General features: G+C 54.5%; 2 protein-coding genes across 2 annotated transcripts; one reads left to right on the forward strand and one right to left on the reverse strand.

Annotated features, from left to right (window-relative positions):
- Positions 1-88: 88 nt before the first annotated feature.
- PpBr36_02601 (uncharacterized protein) lies at positions 89-7,593 on the reverse strand (the record flags this gene model as incomplete). The annotated part of the gene is made up of 9 exons (XM_029889780.1): positions 89-678; positions 3,482-3,567; positions 3,662-4,196; positions 5,455-5,803; positions 5,915-6,096; positions 6,418-6,648; positions 6,731-7,010; positions 7,175-7,437; positions 7,560-7,593. 9 exons carry the CDS (start codon positions 7,591-7,593, stop codon positions 89-91), a joined length of 2,550 nt encoding a protein of 849 aa, XP_029753924.1.
- A 714-nt stretch (positions 7,594-8,307) lies between these two features.
- On the forward strand, positions 8,308-11,809 carry PpBr36_02602 (uncharacterized protein; the record flags this gene model as incomplete). Its single annotated transcript, XM_029889781.1, has 4 exons — positions 8,308-8,618; positions 8,714-9,665; positions 10,828-10,884; positions 10,985-11,809. 4 exons carry the CDS (start codon positions 8,308-8,310, stop codon positions 11,807-11,809), a joined length of 2,145 nt encoding a protein of 714 aa, XP_029753921.1.
- Between the last annotated feature and the right edge of the window lie 307 nt (positions 11,810-12,116).

A 12,116-nucleotide genomic window follows, 5' to 3' on the forward strand; every position in this document is an offset into this window, starting at 1 on the left:
ACCAGCAGCCAACTCTCGCCAAAAAAAAAGCTTTCCATTTCACAGTGACGACAGCTCACCAAAGTTGGACTGCTCCAAGGTCGTAAAATCAGACCTTCTTGTTGTCGCCCTCGCCCTCCTTGTACTCGGAATACTCCTTCATCAAGCGGCCCATCTCAAACTCCAGGGCCTTGCCGTTCACGAGGATGGGCTCGACGTCGAGCAGCACGTAGAGCATGCGGGCGGGCTTGTCGGCCGAGACGTTGCGCCAGCGGTGCATGGCGCCGCGGTTGATGGAGACGTCGCCGGGCCGCATGACGCGGGTCTCGCCGCTGCCGCCGAGGCTGAGCTCGACCTCGCCCTCGCACACGGTGCCGATGCCGAGGCAGACGGCCCGGTGCATGTTGGACTCGCTGCCGGGCGCAAAGTCGATCATGCGCACCACCGCCCCGCCCGGCACGTGCAGCGGCGGCGGGTTCGCGGCCGCGTACGCCAGGTCCGCGTCGCCGTTGACCTGCACCGGGTTGGACGCGCAGCTGTAGAAGATGCTCTGCGCACCCAGCCCGTCGAGCATGACGGCTTGGTGCTCGCCCTGGTCGGACCGCACAAACACCGACTCGCCGGCTGCGTTGTGGCCCGTCACGAACCGTGACGGCTTGCGGAGGCCTTGGGCGGGAAAGGATGTGATGGGGCCTGAGGCTGTCATGTTGTTGTTGTTGTTGTTGTTGTTGTTGTTGTTGTTGTTGTTGTTGCTGTGTCTTTTCTTTATTTCTTTCTTTTGACTGGTGTTTGCTTTGACTCGACAAAAAGATGGGCCTGCGTCAAGAGTGACAACAACGGAGAGGCAGGCAAAAGAACCGCTCGAGAGGTCGGGTGCAGAAGAGTGCAAGGTAATGTGCACACGGCTAATAGGCACACAGGCGTATTTCAGTTTCTATCCAGAGGCCATTGTTTCCTCCTGACAATCAAGCCAGGCTACTTTAATTTCTGCCCTTGATGGATTAAAAATTCTTAAATCATCTCACATTGCCCTCTCATTCGATGAAACGTCGATTGAGAGCTGATTTGTTCATCGCCTATACGGTTCAACCCGCGATTCCTCTGTACAAAAGCGACTTGCTAGACTCTTGTCCATTGGTTTGGGTTATGCTAGATAAGCCAGTCCTCGTTTGGGTTTCGTAGCGCCGATAATGCCCAGTAGTGTAACCCTGCGTGATGCTTCAACAATATAGCGAGCAGTGAGGCGGCATGCATGTCAGCAGCAATTGTTACTGTCAACATTGGCGGCTGGATTTTGAAACAAAATGAACGGCCACGCCCCTACGGTTTTGGGGCATATGCGGGACGCGGCAGCTTGCATATGCAGTCATGAGCAAGAGGAGAATCACAGCGGGCAAATCGGCCCACAGCTGATAATGCATAATACCACCCACGGGCGGGTTGTGTAGCATCGAACATCCCGCCTCTTCACCATGTTCAATCTCGCGGCAGCTGTGCGGCGTGATCATCGCATCCTGTCCCGGGGTAGGGTCTCGGCAGCCCTGTGTCGGGTACGATAGCCTCTATGCTTGCGTATACTTGTCCGCACGAATCCGAAGCTGCTTAGGGCTTTCTCTACATAGACTACATCTGCTGGCGCTGACTGCAGAAAAGGCTGGCAAGGTTGAAGCGGGGTGCGGTCCGGAGAGCTTATTTGGGCAAATAGCTCGATTGTTCTCGTCAAGACTCAAGAAATTCCAGTGAGTGGATGGAATACGCCCGGCTGGAGGGCAGCGTGGATTGGTTAGCCAGGAGCTGCTGAGATGGCAAAGTGTGATTCGCAACTTATGGATTAATCAATCCCTGTCCCATAGATTGTGCGTACTCCCAATACTTACCCCATTGGGTCTGTCTTTTTTGCGTTAAAGGTGATCCCGGTGTCACGCTTCTAACCATGTGCGTGATCTCCATGTTCACATTCAGTTTCGGATCTAAAAATAACAAATTATTATGGCGGGGTTTGTTAAAAAGACGGGGATCCCGAATTCGTTTCAACCCTTCAGCCTAAAAAGTCCAAGGGAGGATTTTCTAGTTCCACAAGTCACATGGATTTATATCAATTGTGTTTGTATCGCAAAACCAACGTGGGAGATTGGGAGACATGGGCTAATGTACAGCAAAATAAATCACGACGCGAGCGAATCGCCCAGGGGACGTTTATATCCAGGAATGCATAAATATCATTACAGTCGCCAATAACTTATTCGGAGGCCTGCCGCTGTGCGCTATCCATTCATTACTGGTTAGATGCCTGTAGTATCCAAATAGATGAGACTCTTAGTAGTTTCGTGGAAACAATATCGGTTGGCGCCTTTAAGCTAAGAATATTTTGTCAATCCACAATTCAAAACAGATCCGAGCACTCGGACGTATATGTGGCATTCAATGATAACTTGATGTTTAATATTTCCAGTCGTCGACTATAAAACCGTGCCGTCGCCTGAGCAAAATCTTGACATCAAGCAGTAATTTTCACAAACCGTTGCTTTTGTTTGTCTTGTTCCAGATTGATACTGGTTGAACCATCTATTTTTCTATTTTTAGTTTTATTTTCCGCCATAATTCACCGCTAAAATGCGAGCATTTGTTACCTTTTGTTTTTTCGCTGTCCTGGTTGCCGCGAAACCAAACGGACTACAACCGAGGGTTCCCCAAACAGTAGATCCCGATGTCCCTTTGACAGGAGACCGCTGTTGCAATAAGGGCACGACAGACTTTAATGAATTTTGCAAACACATGCACCTGTTTGCTTATTGCGTAGGTCCATCATCCATGTTTTTTTTTTTTTTTTTTTTTTTTTTTTTTTTTTTTTTTTTTTTTTTTTTTTTTTTCCACACAAACTTGGTGATAACGATCTGCCCGTTGGACATGACTAACCCATTTCTTTAGTGCGTCAATGTTGACAACTTCCAGTTTGGATATGGTGGTCCCGGGGGATGTGATCCGGTTACTGGTTTCAAGGTGGGACGCGATGTCAAGGCAATCAATAACGGCGGCCGTTGTTCATCCGAGGGCAGAGATGGATTTGTTGGATGTGCTGCAGCTTCTTGATGGTCCATTTTGCGGACCGGTATCAATCTATTGTTACTCCTATTTTCTGGCCTTTTCTGGAGCAGACGTATCTGCTGTCTAGCCAACCACATAATTCACCTGATCTCTACATTCCAACTAAAATACTGCCACCAAACGGTCTCTGCTCGGGGCACAATCTCTTTCAGTGAAGACAAGCTACCGAGTGTGCACCGTCACGTTCCGGCACGCTTCTCCCTCTACCAAGGTAGCACACTGCCGTCCGAGGTGCTCAAGAACTTGCCACCGACCGACTCACGTGTGGCATTCGTAACCTGTATTTTACCCTCGTCAGCGCCCAAGCTTTTTCTTTTTTTTTGATTTTTTTTTTTTTGTGGAAATGTGGTTAGAAAAATGAACACTGGCACGAGTCGACTTACAGCGTTTATGACACCCTCAGCGGCCTGCTCAATTGTCGTTGGGGCCTCGGCCATTCCAATCTGTTTGGCCACCCAGTTTCCGGGCTCGCTCTGGACAAGACTATCGTAGCAACATGTGGCAGTTAGCTGACAAGAAACTTGATTCATTCCTTTTAGTTTATCATCCAGCAGACACCAAAAAGGCAACCACTTACCCGGGATGAATGACGAGGGTGGTCAGCCATTCCTGCGACAGGTGGACACCCATTGTGAGCCAGTTGAGAGTGGCCTTGGCGGCGCCGTAGCCCGGGAAGATGAAGGACGAGATGTTCTTCATGAACTCGATGGACCCGGAGGTGGACGAGATGACGGCGAAGCGGGGCGAGTCGGCCTTTTGCAGCAGCGGCCTGAAGGCCTGCAGCACCAACAGCGGCGCGGCCGCGTTGACCTGGACGGACCAGCAGAGCTCGTCGGGGCCCAGCTCCAGCAGCGGCTTGTTGCCCTCGGGCATGCCGCCCGCGTTGGCAATCAGCACGTCGAGGTGGTGGACGCCCGCGGCCTGCACGTCCGCTGCGGCCTGGGTGGGGTCCGTCTTGGAGGTGCTCTCAATGTAGACCACGATGAGCTTGGAGCCCTCGGCCTTGGACGCGGCTTCGAGGGCAGACACGTCCGTCTTGGCGCTGCGCACGCTGCATATGACGATGTGGTTGGGCCGGGAGAGGTAGCCTTTGGCCAAGCCCAAACCGATGCCTACGGAGGGGGTTAGTCGGAGGTATCTTTGGACGTAATGATTGGAGGATTGGGAGGTCAGCGAAACTTGCCCTTGTTGGCACCGGTGATCAGGATGGTGGTAGACTTGGACATTTTGCTGTGGAGAGCTGTGGGTGCGTTACTAGAGTCTGGAGGTGTGATTGTAAGAGCCGCAAGAGTATAGGCAAAGACGTTAATTGCTAAAAGTCTGATCAAGAAACATCAAGCGTGAAGAGAAAAAAAAAAGGAAACGGTTCTAGATAAACGCAATCTGTATTCTGCATTCTGCAATTTACATCACCGTCCTGACAAGTGCACATGTCATAAAAATGCTCCCCAAAGGCAGTCGCTGTAGAACAAACAACCGTCCAAAGGAAGTTCACGCCGTCTTCTATCTCCGCTAAGTCCGTTCATCACCAATGGCAGAAACCAGAAGGGGAAGAATTGTCGGAGTGGTTACAAAGGAGCGGGGTTAACCCCAGGCCCGTCGACGGTTAAAACCTAGGTGCTGTAGCTAAACTCCGCTCGCGGGCCGTTGCGTTTCTGCGCCGCAGCCCTACGCCTTATTTGCGCGTTTGCTGGTCAGCTTTGGTGTTGGCTGTTGCCAGCTGCTCAAAGAATGTGTGAGTGGCTGGGTAAATTTTGGGGTACGGTAGCCGCAGCCTTGATGGAATGGAGGTGGTCTCATGTTGGTCGATCCACATCCCACATCGCCCGCACCCAAGTAAGCTTATCCTCTTAGCGGCCGAGCGGGATGGGGATTAGGATTAACAAGGGCGGTTGTTTGTCTTGGGATCAGCTGAGGTTCGCAGCCGGAAGATTGTAGTCCAACCATCCTTCGCGTCGTCCCACACCAACATTCCGCGCCACGGCTTACTGCTGCAGCGATCCGAGCTGATTGCAGCGGCTGCAAGGGAGGCCTAAGAAATTCAGGGAAACTCTTAGGCCTCCCTTGCAACCCTATGAGAGTTGGCATCTAATCGAGGTATTCGGCGCGGAGAACCCAAATTGGGACTTGATTCTCGAAATCGCAAAACAACCACAGCATGGTGCTGGCAAGGCCGGGACTTGTCCGTCTTGGACTGGCATTTTTGCCCCGATCACGTCTCTTGCAAACATGGCTCTACGTCATCATTTATAAGCATCTTTGGCAAAACCTTGGCTGGTCCTCAATGCCTCATTCCATCATCTACTGTAGTCTGTTTGTAGTTTCAGTGGGTAGCATCTCCCACCCCCCGGCCCTAGTACGTCCCTCTACCCTCGTACTCCTTCTTCAAACTACCCAAGTCCCCCGTCACCTTGGAGCCCTCTCCGGTAGCCGCCGAACCCCCGACATAGACGTCGTTGCAGTCCAGCAAGACCCACAGCATGCGACCGGGGAGGGTGCCGCCGCCAGTGACGTTCTTCCAAACGTGGGCCGTGGCGCGCTGCACGGCCACGTCGCCCTGCCGCAAGATGCGCTTCTGGCCCGAGTCGAGGCTCAGCTCGAACACGCCCTCGATGACGACGCCGTAGTCGATCGTCAGCCCGCGGTGGAGCGGAGAGGCGGCGCCCGGCGCAAAGTCCATCATGCGGCAGACGGAGCCTGAGGCGTAGTGGAAAGGAGGCTGTTCAGGTGGCACAAGAGTCAGTGATTTTCTAGGCTGGTCTTTTGTCTTTTTTTTTTTTTTTTTTTTTTTTGTTTCACTATCCCACGAGCATGGTGGTTTTTCGGATACCTCTTGCGAAAGCGCTTTCTGGACGTCGACGTCGCCATTCAACTCGACTGGCGTCTCCTGCGTCGAGTACATGATGTTGGCGACCGCCTGCTTCTCCCCAATCACTCGGTGGTGATTACCATGGTCCGAGTGCAGAAAGACCGACTTGCCATTGTCGGCGTTGCCGGTGATGTGTCGGAAGACTTGACGAAGACCAGCCGCCGGGAAGCTATCGACGTAGTATCCGTTGTTGATGGGGTTGTTGTTGTCGCCAGTCATTATTCAGGAAGGGGAACGAAACAAGTTGGTAGAGCGAGCAGAAAGAACAAGTTGATCTCAGGCAGAAAGAGCACAAGAGCAAAAAAGAAAACAGGCAAAACAAAGTCCACATTGTATAACGTGTCTGGACAACATAGACTAGTGACTACCTCCACTATTGATAAGCAAACTGTTGCGTTTCCTCCAGCCAACCAGAGCCGATAGCATCTCCCTCCATCATCCCAAGTGTGTAGTGAGAGTGGTACCGCCATCCAAAATCATGTTGCAGCCAGTCGCATAGCTCGCGGCCGGGCTGCAGAAGAACATGACGGCATCGGCCACCTCCTCGGCCAGGGCGATCCGCCTCATCGGCACGCTGGTTCGGATCGTCTGCTCCAGCTCTGGCACGTCCTGCAGAGCCCTGCGGACCATGGGGGTGTCGACCCACGACGGGCAGACGCTGTTGACACGGATGCCATGAGCCGCGTTGTCGAGCGCTGGCGAGGCGTTTGTGAGCACCAGGAAGTCGCAGCCTGCTGGAACTGGATGCGAGGGAGGCGTGCACACGGTAAAACTTACCCGCGCTCTTGGTCAGACCAAGCACGGCATGCTTGGCCGTCGTGTACTGGATCATGTTGGGCGTCGCAGCAAACGCGGCTGCGGATCCCAAGATGACAATGCAACCTCGCGTGGCGCCCCTACCCGGCGAGTTGCGCAAGACGGGCACAGGATCCTGCGTCCTCATCAGCGCCGACATGGCGCGTGTGACGAGAAAGGTACCTCTGACGTTGACCTGGAACATTGTCTCAAACTCCACGGGGCTGGCTTCCGAGACCTCTTTGGCCAGCTTCACCCCAATCTTTGATTGTTTGATAAAGGGTTTGAGTAATGGGCGGTCTGCATGTCAGAAAGAAAAAAAAAAAAAAAAACAAAACAAGCTGGTTGTGACAACGAAAAAAAGCGGAGGAACAAGATTACCGAATGGGGATATCAAAGCAAAAGAGAAAGAGACCCGCCACTTACCCCCGCGCTGTTGACGCAATAGTCAACCCTACCTAGCACACGCCGCGCAAAAGTCACGGCAGACTCGACCGAATTCTCATCCGCAACGTCCACCTTGGTGGCCTCTGCACACCCTAGGGCGTCTGCAGTACCGGCCGACTCTGCCTCAGCCTTACATTCGGCAACTAGGTATTCGGCAGCCTGCAGATCCACGTCAGCCACCACCAGGCCGGCCACGCCACGGCGTGCAAACGCCAACGCACACGCCCTTCCGATACCGCTCGCTATTGATTTGTTAGTCATCTTGCCAGTCAGCTCAGTGGAATCAAGTGCTTGATATCGAGGTGAATGATTCATCAGCCTGATACAAGATTATTGATGGTTGCACGGCTTGAGATTGACCAACCTCCAATCACAAACGCAGAGCCCATGGTTATCATTTTGGATGGGCTGGGTGCGCAGGGTTTGTTGGCTGCCTGAGACCCACTCGGAAGCTGTACGGGAAGCTCAAAGACGCAGGAAGTTGTATCCGCCCGTTACTGACGATGAGTGAAGCCGAGCTGCTTGGTGAGGGGCATCAATTGATGTCGATGGTGTTGCAAAATAGAGAAACTCGAGGTAAGTGGATTCGGACTAATTTATGCACCGCGTCATAGGCCCTAGACATTTGTGCTTTGTCTCTTCCGTACTCAATTCGTAACTATTTGTTGGTAGTTATGCCGACGGCTCAAAGAAAATTAAGTCCAATTGCGGAGTGTGCATACGGTTGCATGTTACCTGATATCGTTGGGTGCATATGAGTGACCTCGAGTGCTCCTGGACGCCCAAAGATACCTATACCTTTATCAAGTATCTGTCTCACGAAAGCCGTTGGCGGCTTTAACCAAGTTTGGAAACAGTCTGTTCAGGTGGATACACACTGAAAGACTACGTGGGTATCTATTTGTTGATGGAGATGAATACCTAACAGCCTCCAAAACCATCACCGCAAACCCAGCAATATTCTTTCCTTCGAAACGAAAAGGGGAGGATACTCTTGGCTACAAGGTTGTCAAAATAACAGCCTCGTTCCATGTTGCCAGCCTGCTTATGCCAATGGTCAAAGTTCCCTGGTCCGACGCAGATACGCCGTCCAAACTACAAGGAAACTTAAAATGTCAGCAGTCGAAAAGTCTTCCAAGTTCCGCGTCATCATAGTAGGGGCTGGCCCCGTTGGCCTCTACATGGCTCACGCCATGGAGCGGGCCGAGATCGACTACGTGCTGCTGGAGCGGCGCGCCACCGTCGCCAACCCCAACGGGCAGCTCCTGCTGGTCTGGCCGCACACAGCCCGACTTTTCGACCAGATCGGGCTGTACCACGTCCTCGCCAGGGAGAACATCCCCATGCACCGCAAGAAGCGCGTCTACGGCGTCGACGGCACCGTCACTTCTTGGAATCGCTTCTGGCAGTTCATGGAGCCCAGGTAAGCCGCACGGCCATGTTTTGGTGGGCCGTTTGGAGGCATTGGGGTTTGGAGGCCGTCTCCACTGTGCTGACATTAGATGCGCGCTCTATCAGCCACGGCTACCCGTTTCTGGCAATGCTCCGCAGCCGCATCATCGACATACTCTACGCGGGACTGCCAGGCAGAGACTCCAAGATCAGAACCAGCGTCGAGGTCGTCGGCATAGAGCCCCAGGCTGACCGTGTGCGCGTCCGACTGGCCGACGGCAGCCTGGTGGAGGGATCCATCGTCGTCGGCACCGACGGAGTGCACAGCACCACCCGCGAGCTGATGCAGGGCTTGCGGGCGGATGATGGCGGCCGCGAAGATGAGGCGGCACCACCACGGAGCCCTATGGTGGCGAGCTTCAACAGCATCTTCGGCCGCGCGTCCGTCGCCGACTTGGGGATCGAGCCAGGCACCTGGTTCGAGTCCCGGGGCGCCGGGGTCATCGTCCAGGGCCTCGTGGGCGCTGCCGACGGCAAGATGACGTTTGCGACCATCAAGCCGCTGGACGCAGGAGCCCGCGCTGCAGCAGCGACGGTCGGCGGGGGTGGGCGGCGGCCACGGTACTCTGAGGCCGACGCCGACGAGCACGCGGCCTCGATCCAGCACGTGCTGGTGTGCCCCGGCGTGACGTTTGGCGACGTGTGGGCGCGAGCAGATCGGGAGCTGTGCGTCATGGTGGACCAGGAGGAAGGGTTCGTGGAGCAGTGGTACCACGTCGGCGGGCGGGTGGTGCTGGTGGGCGACGCGGTGCACAAGAGCACGAGCGCCAACGGGCTCGGCATGACGTGCGGCGTGCACTCGGCGGCGGTGCTGGCCAACGGCCTCCGGCGGCTGCTGGACGACCAACCCAGCCCTTCGGGCGCGGACCTGGCCGAGGTCTTTGCTCGTTACCAGGCCGACCGGCAGGCGGAGGTCAAGCCGCTCTGGGATGACGGGCGCGCCATGGTGCGCAGTGTCACCAGGAGGTTCACCTGGGGCCCCTGGCTGTGGGAGAGGTTTGTGCTGCCGTGGTGGGATGTAGAAAGCCTGGCTTGGGGATTGCTACCTTCTGTGTTTCTGGTCCGCAAAGGACAACTGCTGTCCTATGTGCCGTTTATGGGGAAGCGCGGTTGGGTGCCGTGGGCTAATAATGCCGAGATCTGACTCGTACCTAACTTGGTTCTGTTTATTTTACGTCGAGAAGGTGTTCACGGAGCCGAGTATCATTGACTTTAGAGAATCTGGCTTGCTGGGTTTGGTGCATCATGGCATGTCGTGCTAGATCTTGCCCAGGCCTTCAGCTAGGTATTTTACTAGAAATGGATTAGTGCAGAAGGAAGCTGGAAGTTCATGACTTTTCCTCAATACGTCTTCTGCCTTGCTCAACATCTCAACTATTACCCCACACCATTCCGCTCTTCATTCTTTACAGTTAGTTTCAAAAGCATAAGACCGCAAAAATAACCCATGGCGTGAAGCACCAGCCCCTGGAAATTTCGTCATCCGCATTCTACGGTAGGTTAAATCCGGCCGTGAAAACTGGTCCGCCTTGCCTGTGCCACACTTGGTCTTGATAACGGCAACATGGGTTGCGGCCCGGTAAAGCTCGACAGGTCAGCTTTGTTCCAGGGAAGATTACAACGTCGGGGTTTAGGAGGTTTTTTATCCGCTCGCCTAAGTCCGCTAGCTCCTCTTTGAGCTGCGTACCAAACACCAAAACCAGCTGACCTTGTGCATAATTTGTAGATTATTTGTTCGATTACGGATTGATTTGAAAATAATCAGACGCACCCAATGGCTGCACGCGGTACGCGCATATCATTTTCATTATTCGGTACTCAGGTTACAACTTGACAAACAGGATTAGTAAACATACGAAAAAAAAAAATACCCAGAAAATGTTTAAAACTGTATCCCGAAACCCTCTTTTTCGCCCTGTTATTTGTGGCTCAAGCAGCAGCAGCAGTAACACCAGCAGCAGCAGATTTTATTCAAAGAATACCAGCAGTAACAACCTGCACAAATTCGCAACCATGCCTTTCCCATCCAAGATCGCTGGCAAGGCCGTCGGCCCCGTCGGGTACGGCATGATGGGTGGGTGCCTCCCTCTCAGCTGTGCGCAAGTCATCGCAGAGCTAACTAACTATCTAACATGTAATTTCCCTCAGGTATCACGTATTGGAATCCCATGCCATTTCAGGACGCCGAAAAGCCGCTCAAGGCAGCCCTCGACAACGGCGCCAACCTCTGGAACGGGGTGTGTGCTCCAATTTCTTTTTTCCTCCCACGCCGCATACTAACTTCCCCCCAAGCAACCTGAGCCGCACAGCAGTGCAAGCTGACCAACGCGCGGTTAGGCTACCCTTTACGGCCCGCCCGACCGCCACTCCCTGCACCTCGTCAGGCACTACTTTGACGCGCACCCAGGCGACGCCGCCAAGGTGGTGCTCAGCGTCAAGGGCTGCTACGATGGCATGACCCAGACAGCCTACAACCGGCCGGAGCAGATCCGTGCCGAGGTCGACAACTGCCTCTCGATCCTGGGCGGCACCAAGACCATCGACCTGTTCCAGTGCGCTCGCCAAAGCCCCGACACGCCCGTGGAGGAGCAGGCCCGCACGCTAGCCGCCCTGGTCGAGGAAGGCAAGATAGGCTCCTACGGCCTGTCCGAGTGCAGCCCCGACACGATCCGCCGCGCCCACGCCGTCCACCCCGTCGGCGCCGTCGAGATCGAGCTCAGCATCTTCTCGCGCCACGTGCTAGCCCCAGGAGGCGTGCGCGACACGTGCCGCGAGCTGGGCATCCCAGTCGTCGCCTACAGCCCGCTCGACCGCGGTTGGCTGACGGGCCAGATCAAGAAGCCCGACGACGTGCCGATGCAGTTTCGCGTCTTCCCGCGCTTCCAGAGCCCCGCGTTTGAGCAGAACCTCAAGCTGGCCGGGGCCGTCGCGGCAATGGCGGAGCGCAGGGGTGCCACGAGCCCACAGGTTGCGCTGGCTTGGGTCAGGGCCCAGGGCGCCCTGCCCATCCCCGGCGCCACCAGCGTCGACAAGATCCTGGACAACACCAAGGTCATCGAGCTTACCCAGGCCGAGCTGGAAGAGTTGCAGGTCGCTATCGACAGGACCGAGATTGTGGGTGAGCGTTACCCAGAGGTGTACCGGTCTGGCCTGAACTTGTAATTTCTCACCTCGACGGAAGAGCCTTCCGGGCTGGGGGGGTTGGCTATATACCATGTTGCTATTTTGGGGTATTTCTGGCCCCATCCCCATGCCAGCCAAATGAGGGATTTTGAGGGTGCGTACACATACGAAAGACCCTGAAGTATACGAGATATTAAGCCACACGGGCGTGTCGGAAGGATAAAGTGTTACTTGTTAGTAGTATACCGAGCAATTCAGCTCGTTTTGTCATTTGCTTACTGCTTCTGGCCCAATACATTTTTTACTCCTCCAATATTCCAGTCAAACACAGCTAGTTCGATACCCC

Source organism: Pyricularia pennisetigena, chromosome 3 (genome assembly GCF_004337985.1).
Source record: "Pyricularia pennisetigena strain Br36 chromosome 3, whole genome shotgun sequence".
Classification (NCBI taxonomy): Eukaryota; Fungi; Ascomycota; class Sordariomycetes; order Magnaporthales; family Pyriculariaceae; genus Pyricularia; species Pyricularia pennisetigena.